The sequence below is a fragment of the Sinocyclocheilus rhinocerous genome, unplaced genomic scaffold (assembly GCF_001515625.1).
Source record: "Sinocyclocheilus rhinocerous isolate Xijiao unplaced genomic scaffold, SAMN03320098_v1.1 scaffold1149, whole genome shotgun sequence".
NCBI classification, from domain to species: domain Eukaryota; kingdom Metazoa; phylum Chordata; class Actinopteri; order Cypriniformes; family Cyprinidae; genus Sinocyclocheilus; species Sinocyclocheilus rhinocerous.
Window position 1 is genome coordinate 738,369 of NW_015664180.1, and position 26,316 is coordinate 764,684.

The 26,316-nt window shown below is 37.3% G+C and overlaps 1 protein-coding gene across 1 annotated transcript in view; it reads right to left on the reverse strand.

Moving 5' to 3' along the window:
* LOC107729667 (histone-lysine N-methyltransferase, H3 lysine-79 specific-like) overlaps positions 1-19,117 on the reverse strand; it is a gene marked incomplete at its 3' end in the record, with an annotated part of 25,282 nt that extends 6,165 nt beyond the window's left edge. The window contains exons 1-19 of the mRNA XM_016540316.1: positions 18,807-19,117; positions 10,606-10,649; positions 10,444-10,518; positions 9,059-9,122; positions 8,752-8,980; positions 6,720-6,814; positions 6,550-6,612; positions 6,392-6,447; positions 6,169-6,248; positions 5,705-5,773; positions 4,742-4,848; positions 4,539-4,580; positions 4,348-4,440; positions 3,035-3,269; positions 2,826-2,939; positions 2,605-2,696; positions 1,308-1,409; positions 1,064-1,201; positions 808-933 (exon numbers count right to left, since the gene is read on the reverse strand). Of these exons, the coding sequence (XP_016395802.1) occupies positions 808-933; positions 1,064-1,201; positions 1,308-1,409; positions 2,605-2,696; positions 2,826-2,939; positions 3,035-3,269; positions 4,348-4,440; positions 4,539-4,580; positions 4,742-4,848; positions 5,705-5,773; positions 6,169-6,248; positions 6,392-6,447; positions 6,550-6,612; positions 6,720-6,814; positions 8,752-8,980; positions 9,059-9,122; positions 10,444-10,518; positions 10,606-10,649; positions 18,807-18,887 (1,905 nt within the window). The remainder of the gene's footprint in view (positions 1-807; positions 934-1,063; positions 1,202-1,307; positions 1,410-2,604; positions 2,697-2,825; positions 2,940-3,034; positions 3,270-4,347; positions 4,441-4,538; positions 4,581-4,741; positions 4,849-5,704; positions 5,774-6,168; positions 6,249-6,391; positions 6,448-6,549; positions 6,613-6,719; positions 6,815-8,751; positions 8,981-9,058; positions 9,123-10,443; positions 10,519-10,605; positions 10,650-18,806) is intronic.
* Between the last annotated feature and the right edge of the window lie 7,199 nt (positions 19,118-26,316).

The following is a 26,316-nucleotide window of genomic DNA, read 5'->3' on the forward strand; positions in this document are numbered from 1 at the left end:
CAATTACATTTAATTATATAAAAATACTTTGCATATTATAGCTATTATTATTATAATTATTATATAATTACATATAAAATTATACACACATTTTGCTGGGATGAAGGACTGTATATATTTTAGATATTGATTATTTAAAAATAAAGATATATATGTGTATATGTAATTATGAACTATTAATAATACATTCATATTATCAAAAAAATCTGAATTTTTTTTTTTTAAATGAGAGGTTCCATTAATACATTTACACAGTAAAATTCCAAATGCATAAATAATGTTTTAAGATAAATGTTTGACATTTTTTTTAACATACAAATATGAAATGTTGGGAAAAAAACGTAATGATACTTTTAAATATGAAACCAATCCACTAGTAGGTTGCGGCAAGTTTTTTTTTTAGATGACCCAAACAACTGAAATCTACTTAAACCTTAGAAACAAAAATGATTAACTCATAAGTAATACATTTAAATCTTTTCCTAATCTTTTTTCAGATGTTTAATTGGTTAGAAAATGGTACATACACATGCAAGTTGTCATAACCATTCATGTAAAACAACAAAAAAATCTGTGTGGTTGTCATCACAGTGCATCTTTATGAGACCAAAATAGTGGGGAAACAGGAAATTACTAAAGTCCAGAGAAGGAAAATGAGATTGTACCATGTTGCAGGCCAGGTCTGAACCAGTGCAACCCGCACAAGCACCAAGATCAGCGTGCCACAGCATCAACTGTACCAACTGTGGTAAAGAAGCAATGGCCTATTAGCTCTGAGCTGACTGAGAAAAATGTGCATGTGAGTACCTGGAGCTCCAGACAGTGGCGCTGTTTCTCCGAGATTTGTCTTCGCAGAGCCGCTTTCTCTTTCAACAGAGTCTCCAAACACAGAGATCCCCAGTCCAGCTTGAGCTCCTCACACCGAGCCTTCAGCTGACAAACACACAAACATACGAGCAATGGGCGTTCAGTTCAATTTCTGCCAGAAACTTTCATTTCTGAATCATAAGTATCCTTCTGCTCCGTCGAGGCAGGCCATGAGGGTTTATTGCGGAACACTCACCAGCACCAGGCTCTGATCGCGGAGCTCCGCCATGTCCTTCTCCAGCTGTTTGGTCTGCTCCCTCAGCTGCATGTTGTGGGCTGTGATCTCCTTCTGAGCTTGTACCAGGTCCTCCACGGTCACCGCCTTCACACCCAGCTGTGAGAGGGGCGGCAGAGGGGTTACATTTAGCACAGATGCCTACATATCACCGATCTGAAAGTGTTGACTAGGTAGTCAGCTCACTAGGTTGAGAAAGTCTTACCTCCTCTAGTTTGGACTGGAAAAGGTCTCTGATCCTCTCCTTATGAGTGTGACAAGTGTTGAGCAGCTGCTGGGCTTGACCGGACAGTTCTGTGTGTCTCAGCTGTGACACAAGACACGGGGAGAGAAAAGTTAAACAATAATGTTATGACAAATCCATAAAGTCCATATATTTTCTGAGCTCACAAATTCACAAAACTGGGGAAAACATACTGCTAATTAGTTAACAAATTATAATACATTTGACATTTATATTTATAAAATTCAGAAATTTATTTTCAGTTGTTCTTTTTTATTAGTGTTTATAAAGCAAAACAAACAAAGTAAAATATAATTTTCACAATAATTTATAAATAACAAAAATAATTATATTTAAATATATAAAACTATTTTGTTTTCTCATTAATGTATTATTATTTCTATTACTTATAGTATTGTTTTTAAACAAATATTTTAAATAAAATACATGTCATTTTTAAAATTGAAAAATTTAAACTGACAATACAACATTTTTATAATAACATATATATTATACATTTAAATATCTAAAATATCTTCACTAATTATTATTATTTCTAATAATATTATTAAAAACAATAATGTTATGACAAAACCATAAAGTCCATATATTTTCTGAGCTCACAAATTCACAAAACTGTGGAAATACTGAATACTGTTAGTTAATTAATTAATAGGTTATAATAAAGAACATACACAAATAAAAAAAAAAACATTTTAAATTTTCTTTTTGTGTTTATGTATATATAAACTAAAATATTTTTCACAGTAATTTATAAATAACACAAATATTTATTTAAATATATACAAATACTTTTTCTCAATTATTATTTCTACAATCTAGTAGTATTGTTATTAAACAAATATTTTAAAATATTTTTACAAATTCAATTTATGGCATTTTTAAAATAAAATAAAATACACAATTTTTGCAATAATTTATAAATTGTATATTTAAATATCTAAAATATTTTCTCATGAATTAATTCATTATTGTGTCTATTATTATTAAGCAAATAAAATTAATAAATAACAATAACAATATTAGCATTATGCATACAATTTTATTTTATTCATTTTATTATTATTAATTATAATGGAGATTATTAATAATTAATACAGTTAAAATTACACATACATATATATATATATATATATATAAAATTACATATTACTTGATTAATTAATTTATAATACTAGTTTTATTAATTTGTTATTTTAAAGTTATTAACAATGTTTATCATTAGTAATATATACACACACTAAGAAGACAGATTCACCTTTTCCTGCTCAAGGGCTTGCTGCAGGTTGGTCCGGTACTGTGGTGTCTTCATGTAGGCCATGAACTGCAGGTACTGGACTTTCACGTTATCTAGAGCAAGAGCGAGGTGGTTTATGTTAACTGGGTGATTGACTGTGTAACTAGAGCAGATACATGAGCATGTCTGTGGGACTGAAATGGATCTCCTCATGTTAAATATGAAAGGAGAGCAGAACGTACCGAGCAGAGCCTGCAGGCCTGGTGGAGTGGGGCCCATGAGAAGCTGGCTTGATGTATAATGCTGCACTTTGGGAGGTAGCTGATAGAAAGGACTCCGAGGTGACCTGTATGCATCTACGGATTGAACCAAACCACAAAAGTCAATGTCAAAGGTTCTGATTCTGATAAATAGCCATCAAAGGCGTGCCGGTTTTAGGCAAGTGTCTCACCTTGAGGGGGGGCCGCTGAGAGGGTCTTGGCGTGCAGCAGATCAAGGGCGATCTGGCTCTTCTTGTTCTTGCGCTCGGCTGCGGTGGCAGCGGCAGCCTTCTTAGGCCGCCCGCGCTTCCTGTTGCCGAGCTTGCGGCCCCTGGGCAGCAGTTTGGCCCGGCGGGGTTTGGGTGACGGTTTCACTGGCACGAGCGAGTTTGAGCGCTCCTCCTCACCACCAAAGTCATGCTGCGCCTGGTGCACAAGGTAAAGAGATTTTCAATTAAATACAAATAAGTTATATTTATATAAATACATTTTAAATGTATAAACGTAAAGTACATAGATGAATACATAAATAAAAGTGATTCCTGTAGGTCTACCTTGTGCTCCTTAAGCAGAAATTTTATTAATTAAAAACATTAATAATAATTTAAAATAAATATATTTATTAATATGGAAATTTAAAACAAACGCATAAATAGATTTCAAATGAATAAACAAATAGATAAACTTGAAATAAACGTGATTGCTATAGGTCTACATTGTGCTCCTTGGGCAGAAATTTAATTTATAGAAAAGGAAAAACTTAAAATAAATAAATGTAAAACAGATTCATAAATCTTTAAATAAATATAAATGTATAAGTAAATACATTTAAAATAAATACAATTAAAATACACTTTCATTACAAAAGTAATTAAACAAAATAATTTAAAATAATAATAATATAAAAATAAAGAAATTCTAAATAATTCTAAATAAATAAATGTAAAATTAAATAGGTAAATAAAAAGTTTATGAATAAATACATTTAAAATAAATTCATAAATGTACAAAATTATTAATTTAATATATCTATATATAAATGTATTAATAAATGTATTAAAAACATTTAAAATGCATAAAATTAAAATTAATACATAATTTATTTAGAAATGTAATTATTAAACAAAATCATAATTTACAATAAAATAATTTATAATAAATATTTTTTAAATAAATACAAAAAAATAATATATAAATTGAAAACAAAATACTGAAAAAAATATAATAAAATATTGATCAATTGATATATATAATATATATATATATATATATATATATATATATATTTTTGAAAGGTGTTGACCTAATTGGTTCGGCAGGCCTACATGAACTCCTGAGATGTACATTTGCGAGATGATTTCATAACACTCTGCCTCTCTCCAGAGCTGAAAACTTGGCAGACTCCGAAAAACTTCTGTATGTATATATGTGTGTGTGTGTGTGTGTGTGAGTGAATAAAATGAATTAATTAAAATAAATAAACGAGTAACTCCTCTAGGTCTACCTTGTGCTCCTTGGGCTTAGTCGGGGTGGTGGTGTTGCTCTTATTCTCCTTACTGTCCTTCTGCTGGCGCCTTCTGGCTGCCTCCTGCTCCTCCTGGAACCAAAAACAAGCTACGTGTGTTGTGGGAAGAGATCTAGCTTGATATTTTGTCCAAAAACCCATAAACAACATGAGAACCAAACAAGTCTTACCCTGAGTTTAGGATTTTTGAGACTAGAAAAATAGTTTTCAAGCTGCAAGAAAAAAAATATTTGTTAGATATCAGTACATGTGATGCTCACAAAGCCACACTCAACGTCATTTGCCTAACAATAATAGCTAATGCAAATAAGAGACCCATTGTACACCAAGAGGAACAACGAAACCCATGTGACACAAATGAAAGGGCACTTACTATGGTGCGGTCTATCGTATGCAGATAGTACGACACTGGCTTCCCCGTCCACGAAACCGATCCCCTCAGAGGAGACAGCTCAACTACTCTCATTATTGTGCCAATATCTAAAAACAAACACAATAAAGACCATTAAACATTGGAAAGGTGCGGTCATATTTACATTGCTCTGCAAAATTTGTATAATTCTGTACATCTGTACAACTGGGAATTTCACGTAAAGGTGAAACTCTTTCCTACGCAGATTTTTCACACGAATTTGCCACGTTGGCTAACAGAAAGCTGCTTGGTTGGACTTCTATGTGAGTGTTGCTTCATACATTACTACACTATTGACACTGTAAAATTTTTGTCGCAAAATTTTTACGCATTAGTGAAATTTTGCTCGAAAAAACACTTGCATTAAAGGGATAGTTCACCCAAAAATGAACATTGCCATAATTTACTCACCCTCATGTCGTTCCAAACCTGTATGAGTTGCTTTCTTATGTTGAACACAAAAGAAGATATTTTGAAGATTGCTGGTAATCAAACAGTTGGTGGTTGCCTTTGACTTCCATAGTATTTTTTTTCCTACTATGGAAGTCAATGGCAACCACCAACTGTTTGATTACCAGCAATCTTCAAAATATCTTCTTTTGTGTTCAACATAAGAAAGCAACTCATACAGGTTTGGAACAACATGAGATAAATGACGACAGAATTTTCATTTTTGGGTGAACAATCCCTTTAAGACATATGACCAACTTTTCCACACTCACGATCGTGGAGATTCCTTTCAGAATGACTGGATTTAACCTGTGAAATTTCGCCAAACAACGTTAACTTTGACCGCATCTTAACGTTTACCTTTACCATGGTATTACCATGGTACTAAAGAAATACATCTTTAAAGTTAATGGCAGTTATTGTATAGTACCATCTTTTGTAAGAGAAACCTGACGTACAAAGTTTTATACTTACCACTCAAGTTTCGACTGTTTATTCTGAAGTTAAGAGGTGCAAAAGGTTTTGAGGATACAATTTTTCCACCTACCAGAGACGAAATTGAATCAAAACACTCCCAAGTAACAGAGAGGCGAAAACCTAAACACATATCATCCCCTCAACATCTGCAGATGAATGCGAACCAAAAAACAAGCCTGACTGGGGTCAAAGGTCAAGAACGACATGTTGACACAGGTGCTTTTGAGCTACACTGACACAGACCCCCTTCTTTTTCAAATGTTAGCAGCCAAGTGCCATTTACTTCATGTTAGGGCTGCACAAAATGGTCAAATGCGATTAATATTGTGATTTGAATTGATTAAAAACATTTTACACAAAGAGAATTACACCATCTCTCATGCTTTTCAATTTGACTGATCGACTGTGCAGCCCTACTTATTATTTAGTTAACTTTTTTTAAATCACATGACACCACGTACCTTCCTTCATGTTGGCGAATCGTTCCTTCAGCTGGTGGTCCACCTCAGGACCAAAGGCAAAGTTATTCACAAAAATAACACTGTAAAAGAGCACATCAGACTATAGACTTATACAAGACGAATAAGCAACACACAAACGGTTGAAGAAATTATGACAAATCAAAAAAAATCTGAAAAATGTTAACTGGTTATAAGCATCTAACTAGTCTGTATGTGATCACACCTTGTGTTGGCTATTCGTTCCCTCCATTCTTCTGAAAGGAAATCTCCCCTTTCCAGCTGCCGCACAAGACCAAACAACATCAGTATGTATAGACTTCATTCCTTCAGTCACAATAATGAAGTAATAACATCTGTTATAATAAACGAACACACACTTACCGTGTACTCGCCATGTTTTTTGCCATACCACTTCATCCATCTCTTAAACTCCTTGTCCATTGACTGTAAACACATTCAGACATAAATATTAGTGCAAAACATACACTTTGAGGCAGACTCAAGAAGTCGGAGTGTATATGGAGTGTTTAATGTTGGCTTCCTGTTGGTACCTCTGCATAGGTTGCTGGAGTGTCTGCTTTCTCCACGCCGTAGTAGTGTTTACAGTTGGTGGCTGCAGCGACTTGCAGGACTACCTGACCAACTCCTGCATATCAAGCCAAGACGACACTGTATGTCACATAAAATGAGCTTTCAATCTTAAACTGGTAATCAAGATCGGTTTACATGGCGGTAAATTTTGAGTTGTGTTTTCTGATTCCCAGTTGCATTTTCCAATGCGCTCTTCTATTTTTATTATCTTAAAGGGGTCATATGATGCTTTTTTAAAGATCATTATTTTGTGTATTTGGTGTAACAGAATATGTTGACATGCTTTAATGTTAAAAAAACACATTATTTTTCAAATACTGTACATTATTGTAGGTCCTCTATGCCCCGCCTCTCTCAAACGCTTCGTTTTCTACAAAGTCCCTCCTTCTGACAAGCGCAGTCTGCTCTGATTGGCCAGCTGACCCAGTGCATTGTGATTGGCCGAACACCGCAAGCACTCGTCGGAAATGTAACGCCCCTTACCATAATCGTGAGCTTCATCTTTCAAAATAAATGTAAAGACAGAGCCCGAAAGGGGAACAGAGTCTCGTGACAGACACAGTGATGAAGCTGGTATGTGTTTGCAGTACACAAGCCGCGGTTAAGACAGCTGACTCTACTGTGATGTGACGCTGTCTCTCTCTCTCTCTCTCTCTCACACGCGCGCGCGCGCACGCACGCACACACACACACACGATGCGCAAAACTTTGCATTTGAACAGTCAATAGCAAATACTTAAACTAATAACAAAACAGTAGCTGATTCAGAAGCGCCAGATTGTCATAGCAAAGTCAGAATTACCTCCTCTCCTAGGTTCACGAAACGGTCGTCCATAAAATGCATTGCTGTTCTGTTGTAAGTAATCTTAAAGATTCCTAAATGCATCTACTTCCGGAAGGCCAAATAAAGTGTTTTTGCTTTCGCCTAGAAACACACAGCGTCTCCCTGACATGACTGCATCAACACTAACTGCGGTTACTGAAACCACGCCTTCTTTCTTTGCGTGCACATTTGGGCGGCATTATGCAAATATTTCCACATAGTGAGGTAGATATGTGGGGGCGTGTTAGAACGAGCCGTTTTAGGGGGGCGTGGCAGAGTCTTAACTTTGATAAAGAATATCTCTTTGGTTTTGAGACTTTAGTCTTTGCAACTTCAGGGATCTTATCTATGCACAATCAGCTTGTAACACTCCAAAGAGAAAGGAAAACTTGAAATCGCATCATATGACCCCTTTAAAGGTAAGCTTCCAAATTGCTGTGGTGTTTTATTGGAAATTCACTCTTAAACTGCTAGTAAAGATCCGTTTATATCAATTAAAGTCATGAATTTTCTCGAGTTTTCCAAATAGCTGTGCATTTTTGATGAACTTTCAATCTTATATCGCTAATCAAAACTCATTTATACCAATCATGTTAGCGAATTTGCTGTTGCGTTTTCCAAACAGCTGTGCATTTTTGATGAAATTTCAATCTTAGGGTGTATTCACACCAGGAAAGTCCGCTAGTTCACTTGCTTTGTTCCGGACCAAATACAAAGTTTATTTTTTTTGTTTGGTGCTGTTCGCATTCACACTGCCCTTTTTGCAAGTGAACCAGAAACTATAAACAAAACCACACGTGTGCTTAAGGTCATCCATTCATTGGTTTATCCATTCAACCGTACCAGAGTTTGTTTCGAAGCGGACCGAGACCACCTCTTCAGCTGGGTCTCGGTACGGCTGTTTGGCCCGCACCCGAGTGCGATTGCTGTATTCACACCTGCCCAAAAGATCCGCACCAAGGGGGGAAACAAACTTGAGTTCGATTCAATCGAACCAAACAAGACAGGCGTGAAAACACCCTGAAACTGCTAATCAAGACTTGTTTAAACCAATTATGGTAGCGAATTTGCAGTGTTTTTCAATTCACCGTTGAGTTTTCTGATTTGTGAATTTCATTTGCACTTCAGGACCACCATAGAATAGGCCTTCAATAACAGATGTTACTAACCACTGCCCAGATCCACGAAGGTGTCGTCTTCTATCATCTCCATCTCATCAATGATCTGAGCTACCAGGTCGAAGGAGGTCTCTCCGTACACCTCGGGAGAGAACGGCTCGTAGTTGTTGAGTTTCTCTGGGTCGGTGACGGAGTGGTTGTAGACCTGCTGTAGGATGTGACGCAGCAGGCCGTTGGAAGGCCGCTTGTTGAGTTTCATGGGTTGGGTGGTCCCTTTCCACTGCAACACACAAACACAGAGTTTTACACGTTTGGAAAAACAAAAAATCAGTTTTTCGCAAAAAAAGACTTGACGTACCAGTTGGTGAATGCTGTCAATGGCTCTGTTGTACTTATCACATAGTCTCTGCATACTCTCAAAGCTGCAAAAAACAACACAAAAATAAAAATTATCTATGAAATCTATTATCATCTCATAATAAACCATGAGGCTGTGCTCAGATACAAGAAAAGCAAAAGAGTAGCAATATATTCCAGCTAATATATCCTATTTGGACTGTATATAATAAAATCAATGATTCATCACACTTTCATTAAATATTTAATATATTTAAAATGAAGTAGAAATAAGTTAAAAATATTTAATTGGTAATATTTTGTGAAGCTTTTGTCACTTCATATCAACTTTTACAAAATTACTAAAAGTATAAATAAATAAAAGATTCATGATAATTCTATTAAATAGTATATAATAAATAATTATAATTTAATTAGTAATATTCTGTGAAGCTTCTTATTTCATAATATCAACTTTCATATAACTAGCAATCGTAGTACAACTAATAAATTGATGCATGATATTTTCAATGGCTCTGTTGTACTTATCACATAGTCTCTGCATACTCTCAAAGCTGCAAAAAACAACAAAAATAAAAATTATCTATGAAATCTCTTACCTCATAATAAACCATGAGGCTGTGCTCAGATACAAGAAAAGCAAAAGAGTAGCAATATATTCCAGCTAATATATCCTATTTGGACTGTATATAATAAAATCAATGATTCATCACACTTTCATTAAATATTTAATATATTTAAAATGAAGTAGAAATAAGTTAAAAATATTTAATTGGTAATATTTTGTGAAGCTTTTGTCACTTCATATCAACTTTTACAAAATTACTAAAAGTATAAATAAATAAAAGATTCATGATAATTCTATTAAATAGTATATAATAAATAATTATAATTTAATTAGTAATATTCTGTGAAGCTTCTTATTTCATAATATCAACTTTCATATAACTAGCAATCGTAGTACAACTAATAAATTGATGCATGATATTTCAGTTAAATATTCTAAATAAAAAATTAAGAGTGTAATTACAAGTATTTAATTTGTAATATTTTTTGAAGCTCTTTTCATTTCATATCTTTCACAAAACTTGTATTTAATTGTTTCATTAGCATGTACAAATGCCATTTTTTATAATAATAATAATAATAATAATAATAATGATAAATTAATACTTTAAATAAAAACAACTATTAATAACTATTAACAAATATTATTGTTAATAATAATAATAATTAAACAATTTTTATAAATAAATAGATGTAATATAATTAAATAAAATATTATTATTAAATTTTTTTATTATTATTAATTATTTTTAGGCGTCATTTTCCAATGATACCTAATCGACCAAATCTTATGAGACCAATTTGTGACAATTTCCTCACCTCTTGGTGTCGTAGTCGATAAGAACATAGTTCTCCATGGCCAGCTTAAGATCTGGGATCTCTTCACACACCCAGCTGGACAAAGAGAAGAGACATGTTTTAATTATGCATATAAAACTTGAAGAGCAGACAAACATAACAGCAAAATCAAACCAAACTTACCGAATAGTTTCGATGATTTCATGTGCAGCATCATGATGTTTATCCTGTGGAGATGAAAGAAATTCTGAGTTATAAGCAAAGTCCAAAATTAATGTTTTACTTACTCGCCAGACTACTCATGTAGGCATGTAGTTATCCATCTACAAGAAACAAGCTTCTACAACTACAACAGAATCTTGACCTTTCCAGTTTGTGACGGTTCACAGATCACAACTGTAGCACATTCCTGCACACGCAGCAGCCAGTGTGCCTTCAAGCAGGTGAACAAGTTAATTGGGCACACATGGCTGCATAAGTACATTATGTCACTATAAGCTGACACTGATCCTGTGTATTACAGTATATGAATGCACAGCATAATCTACAGCATCTTAGCACAAACGTTGTGCGTGCAAAAGAAAATGGGCCCTATTTACAAAACACAAGCAAAAAGAAGTGAGTCACAATAAAAAGAAATGAGAAAACAATAATAACAATTTATTCAGAATAAATTATGTCATTATTGTTTGTTTTTTTGCGCACAAAAAGTAATCGCGTAGTTTCGTAAAATGACGGTTCAATCCCTGATGTCACATGGACTATTTTACCGATCTCCTTGCTACGTTTCTGGACCTTGATCGTGGTAATATCCTTGCTGTCTATGGAGGGTCAGAGAGCTCTCGGATTCCATCAAAAATATCTTAATTTGTGTTCCGAAGATGAACGAAGGTCTTACAGGTTTGGAACGATATGAGGGCGAGTAATTAATGACAGAATTTTCATTTTTGGGTGAACTATCCCTTTAAGCTTGTGTATTTTATCTCATATTTATATATTTTATTTCAGCTTGTCAATTACCAAACTTGGTGTTAAACATTAACAAGGATTTTTTTCTTCTTAAATAAATGTTATGTTTATATCAGTTTTAGTAACATTTCAGTTAGAAGCAATGTTTCTTTTTTTTTAAGATTTATTTTTGCCGTTTTATGCCTTTATTTAGAGGCAGGACTCAAACTTGGGACGCCCGAAGCACAAAGCCCCACGAGGCCATCAGCGCCAACAGCAGCAACATTTCTAATTTCTGTCTAATATTTATATATTTTTTAATTTCAACTATCAAAACTGTTGCTTTACACACACAAAAGCCCGAAAGCCATCACACATGACTGTGCTGCACTTAAAAATTTGTAACTCTGGCCCTTTAAGAGCTCTGAGGTCAATATGAATAATTATCAAGGCTAATTAACCCCGGATTGCGTCTAACATGTGGATGTGACCCTACCGAACTCGCTCCGGCCTGCCGCTGGAGCTCTGCTGCTGCCTGACCCAGTGACCCACTTTCCGTCAACAGAGTCCTGAGAAGCCCTCTGCCTGCCTGAGTGTGCCGCTGCTGGGCTCCTCTGCCTCGCTAAGCTCCTCCTAGCCGTTTTCCCGCTCAGCTGCATGTACGGCGGGTCTCGTGCTCTTCTGCCCACCCCTGCAGCTCTGAGGCGGCGTCACAGGACTGGGAAATAATGCAGCCATAGTCCGAGGCCAAACAAGGGCACTTATTTAAAGCAGGGATGCGCCGTTATTTCAATATTGCGTTATATGCAAACGCTAAGACAGATGGCAGAGTGTGTACGTGCACAAGCAGACACTTCAGCGCATCGAGAGGAGGGGGGCAGCGCGCGTGTACAGGGTGTTCCGGCACACAGCAACACCAGCGCCACAGCTAAAAATATCCATAGGAAAGAGGGGAGGATGACAGAGAGCAAAAAATAAAGCACGACAGCCCTCGGTCACGAGCAGGCTTGACTCACGAGCACAAAAACAGGCTCTTCGTTCACCTCACGCACCCTTGACGTGACTCACGGAGGGAGGTGGAGAAAAAAAGAAAAATAAAATCACGCCTCGTGAACACTCATCCTCACTGCACAACTGTTCATTTTGGCCGGGGTGGCAAAACGCCACACCTTTGTGTATTGACGGGTTTAACCGGGTCGTAACGGTCGAACTGTGAGGTGTGTTCGACTGTAATTCCTCATACTCCGAATGAATCATTTTGTAGCCAAGTTTAAGGAATTGACGCTTTCATATGGAAGCAATTACAGGCCAGTTTCCAGATATGGGATGTAAATGTGGCCGGATACGTAGGTTATAGGAGCGTAGGGAAGACAGAAAACAGTGAAGCTCAGTGTTCGATAAAAACCCTCTCCTTCCTCCCACCCCAGGTGAGTGGGATGCTTTTGTTTGGAGCACAATGTGAAGCCGTGAGGCAAAATGGCACGCTAGTGGACAAGGAGCCGGCAACAGCGGGAGAGGAAAAATCACTTGGTTGAGTCTCTGAAAAACAAGATTCGAATGAATGGAGGGCTTTTGGTCCTTTGTAAAACACACCGTAACCTCGAATAGAAGCAAGAAATATTTTAAAGCAGGGAGAGGAAAAACGCAGCACTTCAGTTTCTCACCTTTCCTCATTTTTTTTCCCACGTCTGGGGTGTTTAAAGGGTTAATTCGCCCAAGAATGAGGATTTTTGTCATCATTTATTCACTTGTGTAATGTTTCTAACCTGTATAACTTTATTTGTTCTGAGCAGCACAAAAGGAGAGGTTTTGTAGAATGTGCACGCTGCTCTTTTCCATACAATGAATGTGAATGGAGACTAGGGTAAGGTATTCACAAGCTCTTGATTCAGTTTGGTACAGTTCAGCTAAATGTCCATTTTTATAACACAAAAGAAATTCTCTTTCTTCAAATGCTGTAAATTTTATAGAGTAGATTCAGATCACGTTCTTGAACTGTTAATTTAACCTTGGCTGTATGTTCTTGATTCACTAAAAAGAAATGTCATTCTTTTCTTTTATGTTGGAATTAGTAAAAAGAAACGGCTCGTAAGAATAATTTGTTTCGGGAATCAGGATACAATGGTAGTGCTGTATATTTTTGATTCACTAAAAAGAATCAGCTCAAAAGAGTCATTTGTTTAGGAATCAGGATACACTGGTCATTCTGTATATTTATGATTCACTAAAAAGAATCAGCTCAAAATAGTCATTTGTTTGTGAATCAGGCTACACTGGTAGTGCTGTATATTTTTTATTCACTAAAAAGAATCAGCTCATAAGAACATTTTGATTGGGAATCAGGATGTATACACTGATCGTGCTGTATATTTTTGATTCACTAAAAATAACTGGCTCATCTCCATTCACTTTCACTGTACAGAAAAAAAGCAGCGTGAACATTCTGCCAAACATCTCTTTTTGTGATCCTCAAAAGAAAGCTAGTCATATGGGCTTGGAACAACATGAAGGTGACCAAATGAACTTATCCTGTAAGGGAAGTCTAAATCACCAGTGCATGTGGATAACCACCGCCCAAGACTCCCTAATTAACAGAATCCACCCCTCCCTAAACAAAAATTTGCAAGGCACGTCTACAGCTCGCCAAACGTGGGTGCTCTGTAACTCTGTTTACCCAACAGCAGGTCAGAAATATGGCTCTCAGTAGGTGGGGCATCCATCCCTTATCAGCCAAAGTCAAAAACGGAAGTCATCTGAGGCCAAGCGAGACAGTAAAACGGCTGAGGTCACGACTACTACACTTCTAGCTGAATGACAAACGAAAGAGACTGGAGTTTTCAGTGATGCAGCAGCTCTGAAAATAACCTACGCTTCTGAGAAACCCACATTCTCGGTTTGTGTAAAAGAGCATGAATCGTAGTATATTAAACATCGGGAGGGACAAATGAGACAGCCGTTTCTGTGGAAACCACAGGCTTTGATCTGCACCCCCCCCCCATTTCCGTCTACGACCGAAACAGCGTTGGCAACTTTGGTGGCGTGAGAAATGTGAACTTTCGGATGACGTGAGGACTTTCCGAACACATTCTCGTAATAAAATATTGAAATAAATAACCCCGTCTTGTATTTTCTTTAGTTACACTGAACATGAAGACATTTCCTCATCTCTTAGGTCCTAAATATTACTCAAACTGCCTGCTATAACAGGGTAAATAGCAGTGCATATGTGTGTTTTATGGGGGGTCTCGTCCCACTGTCAAACGATTCAGCAGCTCAGCATCACTGGAGTTAATCACAGCGTGGAATCTGTGTGTTATGATTACTGTACATATGCAACGACTGTATGATTTCAGAAACAACACAGACAGACGAACAGTGTCTGACTCAGAATGGATGATACGACTCCAAACAAGCCTTTTTGTCACCATTTAGGGCACAATAATCGTAGAAACTAGATGAATACATTTTCAAAAGAAAAAGTCAATGGAAAACAGCTTGTCGCCAAAATGCTAGGGCGTTTTGGGTGGTTGCCAGGGCATTGCTACAGTGTTTAAGAGCCCCCCACCATCAAGTCTCCATGATATTCGCAACTCTACATTTCCGAATCTGTGTTTCAATACTAATATACAATGTTTTTTTTCCAGTTTTATCTTCTACCAAAAAACCACAAGCCTGATCATAAAAGTCCAAGGTTTTCACATGTACCATAATTTCGCCATCAGCATAGTACGCAATTTTTGAGAAGTTGCTCACAAGGAAGCCAATGACCGGGGCTTGATGTACAGCTCCACCTCTCTGGACATAATGAGTGGAGCTTAAAGGTCCAATTACACTGTAGCCCTAAACATATCCCAATCACTAAACACAACTAGGTCAATCTACACCCATTAAGTCCACAGAGGCGGGGCTAGACTAGGTCAAGCTCCACCCATTCATCTCTGCAGTGAGCACTTACCAATTTTTCGGGCTTCCCATATTGATTTTTCTGCACTGATTAGCTATTCAACATGGTGGCAACACTGACGTTGAATGTTCTTTCACTTTCAAAAAAGAAACAGAACGACAACAGACTCCCGCGCTTGTATGAGGGGTTCAGAAATTCACACAACTCTACTTTAAATGAGTACAAAGATAGGTCATATCAGGATGAAATGATGAACCTTTATAGCGAACATGTAAAAAACAAGGTATACTTGGGCCTTTAGAAAAATAAAATGGTGTCATTCTTGTTTTTAGTACAACAGTACAGGATAAATAATGCACTAAATATTTAATACTAAGAGTTGGGAGTACATTCAATGTGTAATAATCTTCAATAATAATATATATGCTAGAAAGCAACTTTAAAAAGCCAATATTCAAGTCCAGCAGGCTTTACAACCCCCTAGTAACCACTAAAAAGTCAGTTATTGCCAAACTTCCTAGAGAATCCTGCATACTAGCTTGTTTTTCAAGAAATGTCAGCCATACAGGCTACATTATAACACTGTCCCTTTCAGGATGTATCCAAATGGTAACCAAAACACAGCACTATCCCAATGTAAGGGCTGCCAAACGAGCAAACCCGTTTTTTAGACATCAGTGACAAATTTGACACTTCCAGAACAGTACACAATACTTCAAAAGATCCCAAATGTTATATGCGGTCCATCCTAGAAAGATACAACCGCAAAACAGCGTAAAGGAAACATCAAAACTGTGAAAAACACAGTTTTTAGAGACACAAACAAAAGATGTCAATAAAACACACTAACAATATGGAGATACCGTCCTCTCGCCTAGTGCACTACTCGCCTTTTGTTTAACACCCTCCGTGTGATATTTAGCCGGCACGAAGCTTATTTCACCCTAATGTATCCACTACAGTTCTGCACACACACTTATGGCAGATATTTAAAATGTTTAAGTTATCTAGAGTTTGACGACAGTTAGTGTTGGGTAAAAAAACGATAAAGTTAGCTAGCCCTGCTATCTGACTGTTAGCATGACGGCTAACGTGAATTTCAGCCTCCAGAAACATTAATTAAATGCAGAGTCATACAAACTATCGTTTCAGGCTGAATATGTGCATTAATTGACGTTTAAACAGTTTGTTCGTCAACAACCTTGCGTTTCTGAGGTAAATTAATAAGTGTTATACACTCTCTCTGCTATAGCAGGTTTTGGTTTGCGGCGGTGTCTCAAACTCTCGTGAGCTGCCTACCTAGTAAGCGAAATATTTCGCTCGTGTTTAAGTTAACTCAAGCGTATGATAAATACAAAATATTTTAATAAATGACGTAAGACTTGTCAACTAGGTCAATCTACACCCATTAGGTCCACAGAGGCGGGGCTAGACTAGGTCAAGCTCCACCCATTCATCTCTGCAGTGAGCACTTAGCAATTTTTCGGGCTTCCCATATTGATTTTTCTGCACTGATTAGCTATTCAACATGGTGGCAACACTGACGTTGAATGTTCTTTCACTTTCAAAAAAGAAACAGAACGACAACAGACTCCCGCGCTTGTATGAGGGGTTCAGAAATTCACACAACTCTACTTTAAATGAGTACAAAGATAGGTCATATCAGGATGAAATGATGAACCTTTATAGCGAACATGTAAAAAACAAGGTATACTTGGGCCTTTAGAAAAATAAAATGGTGTCATTCTTGTTTTTAGTACAACAGTACAGGATAAATAATGCACTAAATATTTAATACTAAGAGTTGGGAGTACATTCAATGTGTAATAATCTTCAATAATAATATATATGCTAGAAAGCAACTTTAAAAAGCCAATATTCAAGTCCAGCAGGCTTTACAACCCCCTAGTAACCACTAAAAAGTCAGTTATTGCCAAACTTCCTAGAGAATCCTGCATACTAGCTTGTTTTTCAAGAAATGTCAGCCATACAGGCTACATTATAACACTGTCCCTTTCAGGATGTATCCAAATGGTAACCAAAACACAGCACTATCCCAATGTAAGGGCTGCCAAACGAGCAAACCCGTTTTTTAGACATCAGTGACAAATTTGACACTTCCAGAACAGTACACAATACTTCAAAAGATCCCAAATGTTATATGCGGTCCATCCTAGAAAGATACAACCGCAAAACAGCGTAAAGGAAACATCAAAACTGTGAAAAACACAGTTTTTAGAGACACAAACAAAAGATGTCAATAAAACACACTAACAATATGGAGATACCGTCCTCTCGCCTAGTGCACTACTCGCCTTTTGTTTAACACCCTCCGTGTGATATTTAGCCGGCACGAAGCTTATTTCACCCTAATGTATCCACTACAGTTCTGCACACACACTTATGGCAGATATTTAAAATGTTTAAGTTATCTAGAGTTTGACGACAGTTAGTGTTGGGTAAAAAAACGATAAAGTTAGCTAGCCCTGCTATCTGACTGTTAGCATGACGGCTAACGTGAATTTCAGCCTCCAGAAACATTAATTAAATGCAGAGTCATACAAACTATCGTTTCAGGCTGAATATGTGCATTAATTGACGTTTAAACAGTTTGTTCGTCAACAACCTTGCGTTTCTGAGGTAAATTAATAAGTGTTATACACTCTCTCTGCTATAGCAGGTTTTGGTTTGCGGCGGTGTCTCAAACTCTCGTGAGCTGCCTACCTAGTAAGCGAAATATTTCGCTCGTGTTTAAGTTAACTCAAGCGTATGATAAATACAAAATATTTTAATAAATGACGTAAGACTTGTTTCGGTATTTGTATAAAGAATCGGTTGAGTGAATAATTTTATGACTTGCTTATAACATCCAAGAATAAACCCGCTTGTAAACTAATTGGCATAATAAATATAACCTCCAAAAAGGGTCATTGACAAATGAAAATAATTCAAATTCAAAAGATTTGAATCACAGCAAAGACGCATTTTGTTTTTATTTACGCGTTCAATCGCATTAGAACTACTTAGCCAGTATAAACATGTTGCCTAGGCAGACAGCTTACGAGGATTTGAAACAACCACTGTACGAGATGGCCAACTGGGTCAGCAGGCTACACACAGTGTGTATTTCCTGCGATTCAAATATTAATATTAGCTGAGGTGATAACAGATTTCTTTCTTTTTTTTAACAAAACGATTATGTCATTTCAAGTCTAATGTTTAGTGGTCTTCAGAACACCTTTATGAACAGATACACGTTTAGGATATATTCAACATTTAGGATATATTCAACCCTTTTAGGATGTACTGACACTCTCATGTCCCAATTTTAAGCGGTTTTTGGTTCCTATAACACCAATATTGAAACAAGCACATTAAAAAAAAAAAAACAAGACATTCACACACTATGCACACCAAGTACTCGTTAAGATACACGTTATTCTCTGCCTACATGACCCACTTCGCTTTATCGCAAGGGAATCCCGGTGTTTGTTTCGGTTTGTATTAAAACAATAATACTGATAGTACTTACATATACAGGTAAGGGCCACGGATAGCCTGCAGCTTCGGCTCCGACCGGCGACTTCAGTTTTAACTCCAGCTTTTCTCCCATTCTCCCCAAAACAGTTAATGGACGAGACACAAACTAGAGTAAGAGCATTTCCGTGAAAAAACACCGGGTTTAACGCGACAGGATCTCACGTTGGATATCGCAGGCTGCGGGTGATTTAACACAGTTGTGCCGAGCGATTTGGTCGGTTTGAATCCGATCTGCCCCGGTGATTTAGAGAAAATGATCGATTAAGCCGAGCGGCTGCTCCGTTTTGGCAGTGCCGCCGCCATCTTGACCGGCTCACGATGAAAAAAAAATGCGCCCGAGTGTGTGTATATGTGTGCTGGTGGTGGGAGGCCCGATTCATTTCTTCGAATCGGTTCTTTTGAACAATTCTTGTAAAAAAAACAAAAAAAAAACAACCCGGCTCAAACGAGTCTTTTACGTCACCGAACGCTCACTGGCGTCCACTCGTCCATGTTCGCATTTGGCTCCCAAACTCTGGAATGGCCTTCCTGATAACGTTCGGGGTCCAAATCAAGTCTCTGTTTAAATCTAGATTAAAGACTCATCTCTTTGGCCAAGCATTCAAATAATGAATCTCATAATCTTGTACTGCAGTTATATCTGATCAAATGCACATTATTATTAAATTCACTGTAAACCACAGCTTCTTGGGGCTTATTGCTTTATTAAAGAATACTAAAATCAATCATTAATTAATAAATCAATCAAATTAATCAAAGGGGTGAGTAAATGATGACAATTTTCATTTTTTGGTGAACTATCCCTAACGAATTGCTCTCAAATGTTTTGGGAAGCCGTTCAACTGATTCATTAAAAAGATCCGACTCACATGAACGATTCGTTCGCGCTTGTGTAGTGCGCAGGTCGTACCATCAAAACCGAAACGAAAGGGAGAGTGAAAATTGGTATGTATAAAACTAGAGGGGCGAGGCGTCTGTTTTTTGACACACACACGGCGGGGATTTCTCCTCGACAACTCTCTCACATTGGCTGGGTAACGATGACACGGATCGACAATTAAGCGGGCGGTTTGAATCAGGATGCCGGTGCCAATAACCGTTGAATGGGCGGGACGTAGGCCTATCATTTTTTCCCCCAGCACATGTGCAGAATGTGAAGGACCCATGTTTACTATCAGGATCAATTTGCTGGACCTTTACTTTCAACTTAAAATGCAGGGAGAAAACCATAGACTGTATAAAAACGTGAAGTGAAACTAAAATATTAGTTTTCTTTTAGATAGTACTTTTATTAATTTTCTTGGAAAGATTTGAGAAATTATTCAAAATGATGGTGGCATAAAGGACAACCAACATTCATATAAACACTTATATACAGCCGAGGCCAAAAGTTTTGAGAATGACAAATATTAATTTTCACAAAGTCTGCTGTTTCAGTGTTTTTAGATCTTTTGTCAGATGTTACTATGGTATAGGCCTACTGAAGTATAATTACAATAATTTCAGACGTGTCAAAGGCTTTTATTGACAATTACAATAAGTTTATGCAAAGACTCCGTATTTGCAGTGTTAACCCTTCGTGAAAAGCGCTGTACAAATAAACTTGAATTGATTTGAATGGTTGCAACCACAGCCGTTTCTGAGGAACTACATTGTTCGGCGGAAGAATAATATTTTTATTCATATCATTACATTTTATTTGCTTTGTTTTATTTTGTGAAACCTTGCTACATTTAGGGAATAAGGGGGTCTGCTTCGCGTGTGCCTAACAATGCCCCTTAGCTATTATAAATTCACTGTAAACCACAGCTTCTTGGGGCTTATTGCTTTATTAAAGAATACTAAAATCAATCATTAATTAATAAATCAATCAAATTAATCAAAGGGGTGAGTAAATGATGACAATTTTCATTTTTTGGTGAACTATCCCTAACGAATTGCTCTCAAATGTTTTGGGAAGCCGTTCAACTGATTCATTAAAAAGATCCGACTCACATGAACGATTCGTTCGCGCTTGTGTAGTGCGCAGGTCGTACCATCAAAACCGAAACGAAAGGGAGAGTGAAAATTGGTATGTATAAAACTAGAGGGGCGAGGCGTCTGTTTTTTGACACACACACGGCGGGGATTTCTCCTCGACAACTCTCTCACATTGGCTGGGTAACGATGACACGGATCGACAATTAAGCGGGCGGTTTGAATCAGGATGCCGGTGCCAATAACCGTTGAATGGGCGGGACGTAGGCCTATCATTTTTTCCCCCAGCACATGTGCAGAATGTGAAGGACCCATGTTTACTATCAGGATCAATTTGCTGGACCTTTACTTTCAACTTAAAATGCAGGGAGAAAACCATAGACTGTATAAAAACGTGAAGTGAAACTAAAATATTAGTTTTCTTTTAGATAGTACTTTTATTAATTTTCTTGGAAAGATTTGAGAAATTATTCAAAATGATGGTGGCATAAAGGACAACCAACATTCATATAAACACTTATATACAGCCGAGGCCAAAAGTTTTGAGAATGACAAATATTAATTTTCACAAAGTCTGCTGTTTCAGTGTTTTTAGATCTTTTGTCAGATGTTACTATGGTATAGGCCTACTGAAGTATAATTACAATAATTTCAGACGTGTCAAAGGCTTTTATTGACAATTACAATAAGTTTATGCAAAGACTCCGTATTTGCAGTGTTAACCCTTCGTTTTCAAGACCTCTGCAATTCGCCCTGGCATGTTGTCAATCAACTTCTGGGCCACATCCTGACTGATGGCAGCCCATTCTTGCATAATCAATGCTTGGAGTTTGTCAGAATTTGTGGGGGTTTTTTTGTCCACCCGCCTCTTGAGGATTGACCACAAGTTCTCAATGGGATTAAGGTCTGGGGAGTTTCCTGGCCGTGGACCCAAAATTTCAATGTTTTGTTCCCTGAGCCACTTAAAGGGGTCATATGATGCGATTTCAAGTTTTCCTTTCTCTTTGGAGTGTTACAAGCTGTTCGCTTTTGCCTTATGGCAAGGTGCTTCAGCATGCTGGAAAAGGCATTGTTCATCACCAAACTGTTCTTGGTTGGGAGAATTTGCTCTCGGAGGATGTTTTTTTAACCATTATTTATTCATGGTTGTGTTCTTAGGCAAAATTGTGAGTGAGCCCACTCCCTTGGCTGAGAAGCAACCCCACACATGAATGGTCTCAGGATGCTTTACTGTTGGTATGACACAGGACTGATGGTATAGCGCTCACCTTTTCTTCTCTGGACAAGCTTTATTCCGGATGCCCCAAACAATCAGAAAGGTGATTCATCAGATAAAATGACTTTACCCCAGTCCTCAGCAGTCTAGTCCCTGTACCTTTTGGAGAATTTCTGTCTGTCCCTGATGTTTTTCCTGGAGAGAAGTGGGTTCTTTGCTGCCCTTCTTGACACCAGGCCATCCTCCAAAAGTCTTCGCCTCACGGTGCGTGCAGATGCACTCACACCTGCCTGCTGCCATTCCTGAGCAAGCTCTGCACTGCTGGTGCCCCGATCCCGCAGCTGAATCAACTTTAGGAGACGGTCCTGGCACTTGCTGGACTTTCTTGGGTGCCCTGAAGCCTTCTTCACAGCAATTGAACCTCTCCCCTTGAAGTTCTTGATGATCCGATAAATGATTGATTTAGGTGCAATCTTACTAGCAGCATTATCCTTGCCTGTGAATCCTTTTTTGTGCAAAGCAATGATAACTGCACATGTTTCCTTGCAGGTAACCATAGTTAACGGAGGAAGAACAATGATTTCAAGCAGCACCCTCCTTTTAAAGCTTCCAGTCTGTTATTCTTAGTCAGCATGACAGAGTGATCTCTAGCCTTGTCCTCGTCAACACTCTCACCTGTGTTAATCAGAGAATCACTGACATGATGTCAGCTGGTCCTTTTGTGGCAGGGCTGTAATACAGTGGAAATGTTTTTGGGATTAAGTTAATTTGCATGGTGAAGAGGGACTTTGCAATTGATTGCAATTCATCTGATCACTCTTCATAACATTCTGGAGTATATGCAAATTGCCATCATAAAAACTGAGGCAGCAGACTTTGTGAAAATTAATATTTGCTTCTTTCTCAAAACTTTTGGCCACGGCTGTAGAGCCTGAAATCCACAGACAGACAGATAGACAGATAGACACAGACAGACAGACAGACAGAAAGATAGACAGATAGACACAGACAGACAGATAGACACAGACAGACAGACAGACAGATAGATAGACGGATAGACACAGACAGATAGATAGACAGATAGACACAGACAGACAGACAGATAGATAGACACATAGATAGATAGATAGGAATAATTAAAAGCATGTTTATCCTTCATGTTCAACTGGTAAAGTTTGATATAGGATTTAGGATGTATTTAGTAATAAGTAATGCAATATTTTATTAGAGAGAGTAGCCTAACCTAATTACACTGTTGAAGATTTAATTAGAAGGTAGAAAAAATAGGTAATAGTGGAAAAGTAATGCAGTGACGAGCAAGCAAAGTAGTTTCACTTTGTATATTTATTGTATATCATGTGTTAAGCCTATCATCTGAGTTTTTGCTTTAGAGAGAAATCTGTTAAAGATGTCAAATAGCACTCTCTTCACTCCTGCAATTTAGTCGCCCTTATAACCATAGTTACTGTAAAACTAAATATGAATCAGAATCAGAATCAGAAAGAGCTTTATTGCCAAGTATGTTTGCACATACAAGGAATTTGTTATAGTGTCACAAGCTAAATACGTCATTTTGGTTTATTTTTGACAACCATAGTTTTATGATGGTAATTACCACATTTTATGCGTGAAATAATCGGTTAAAATTATTTCATGTAATGATCATAAAAAAAGCATATATTACCATTTTCTATTAATAATAGTTTGTCATTTCTTGTGTCTCAGCTTGTAGAAACAAAGAGATTTAGAACCTAAATGTATGCATTTACACAACATATAACAGCGACTAGGAACAAATCTGAAGTAGCCAATATCTGTGAGCTGTAAATTTGTGGCATGCGTTTTAAGTTAAGATATGTTGAAAAAGCACCGATCATAACAATAAGCAGCTGTTTCATTCTAAAAGAGCCCTAAACCGGTGTTTAGATGACTAAAAATTGTTTTTTTACCACTACTGAAATGTTAATTTCCTTCTAGCTAAAGTGTCTAAAGAAACATGACAGGATAATATAATAAATATAAATTAAAAGTCTTAGTTACTTAGTACTCTTATAGTGATTGTCAGTGTATTTTGTTGACATTGCGATTTACTTTGTTTCAGTTAGTTATCATTTGTTTTTCCATCTAATATTTATATTTTATTTCAGTAAACAAAATAACAAATTTAAATAATTTGAGTTAATAATAAAAACACTGGGAATACCGAAGTAGTGAATGATTTTTGTATTTTAAAGTAGATTTGTGTGTTGTGGTTTGACTCCACTCTCTATTAAAATAAATAAATAAGGCCTAGGCCTACTAAAACCAAAATACATTCTAAAAATAAATATTTTTAAGAAAAAAAACTACAAAAAGTTGTTCAAAATATGAATAAATGCGTTTGTAGTATATAATACTAAAATAACAATACATCTGGAAACTCTTCTCAAATTATTAGATTTTTTAAAAATGAACTCTTCGCTAAAATGACTCAAACTTTCCCCAAACTACTCGACAATGAAAACATTTTAGAAGTTTGGTAGATTTAATTTTTATATAATGTGACCTGTTGTTATTATTACTAGGCTATTAAATTTACATTTCAGATTTATCAACATGATTCCAGGCATATTAAATATGCAAGCATTCCAGGATATCACGCACTCCACGAGATACTGCATAAACCAACAAACATATGTGGATACCAGCATAACTCTCCAATGAAATTGGTTGTTCTACACTCAACTAACGACAGCTTGTATATGAATAGCAAACCCATCCTAACCATGGACGCAGAGCTATATTAAAACTACATTCCCACAACCTTGAGGGAAACGTAAACGCGGACATTGAGCGCAATTTGCGGGCCTAAGCAAACAGGAAGGAAAGCCTTAAATCTTGAGGGCGTCTTCCAGCTGTCAGGGGGCTCGGTGTGTCGTAACGGGATGAACGAGGACAGGGATAGACGTAAATGAGCCAGGAACGAGAGGCTGGCGCGGCGCCAGACTGAACTCGCTGACTCTCCTCGAGCTCCCCTAAAATTGAGGCTAACGTAGCGACGTGAAGCCAAACTAAGTAATGTGAAGCCAGCTGAGGATTTCACACATGACATTTCCCCGAGTATACATCCAAATGCGTCTTCCACTCAGGGTTTAGGATTTGTTACGGGTGTGTTTATAAAGCGCGAGGGGCTCGAGTACCAAATAAGGCACAAAAAGCCACTGGGGTAAGCAGAGTACAGGTTATGATATTTAGGAACAGATATAGAGTCCTGTTTACCCAGATAAACGGTCCCACTGGAAGTAAATAAGGGAAGTAGGACAGCTTGATTAAAAGCGAAACCTGTGGTGCCATCTAGCGGTCATTGATTGAACTGAGGCGTCTTTGCATTACATAGCCAAAGTAAAAGCTGGGCTAAATTAAGGCATCTTTACAGTTGATTTAAGGCTGCTCGGTGCATGCTCAAAATTGAGTGTAAAGATACAATGGCACATAAAAGCCAGACTAAATTATGCCTTCTCAAACCCACCTCATCCCCTAGTATCACAGTATGCTATTGCTATGTAAATGCATGTATGCCACCTCTAAGCAGCATTAAACCGTTTGTGTGAAGACACTTAAATTCTACTTCAGCAGCACTTCTGTCACCTTTGCAGTGTAAATTTGGCAATTGATTGAATAGAGGCTTCTTTACACAGCTAAGGCTACTCTATGCAGTGTAAAGACGCAATGCCACATCAAAGCCAGACTAAAATATGCCTGCTCAGACCCACTTCAGCCTCTAATATCAAAGTGTGTAAATGCATTCACGTTACATATGGGCAGCACTGAACAATCGGTGTAAATGCCACTTCAGAATCGCTTCTGTGCTGCTTTTGTAGTATTGTTTGGCACAAGGAAGGCTGCTCTGTTTAAAGACACAATGCCGCATAAAAGCCAGACTAAATTATGCCGGCTCTGACCCACCTCAGCCCCTAGCATCAAACTACTGTATAAAGGTGCAGTTGCCATGTAAATGCATTTATGCCACCTTTGAGCTGCATTAAAGTCTGTGTAAAGACACCTAAATGCCTCTTCAGAAGCGCTTCTGTGCCACTTTTGCAGCGTAAATTCTGTGCTGGTGATGTATTAGTTAACAGCAAAAAGAGCAAACGAGGTAAACAAACATCATTAGGACACACAAAACAAAACATTAGAATAAAACGCAAGTTTTTCCAAGAATTTTATTGAAATACCAAGATAAATTTCAGTCCCAGTCCCTTATTTCAAAAAGCTCGCTTTGGGTTTTAGCATTGACATCAAGCCTTCGTCCCAAAGCTCCTCCCACTCC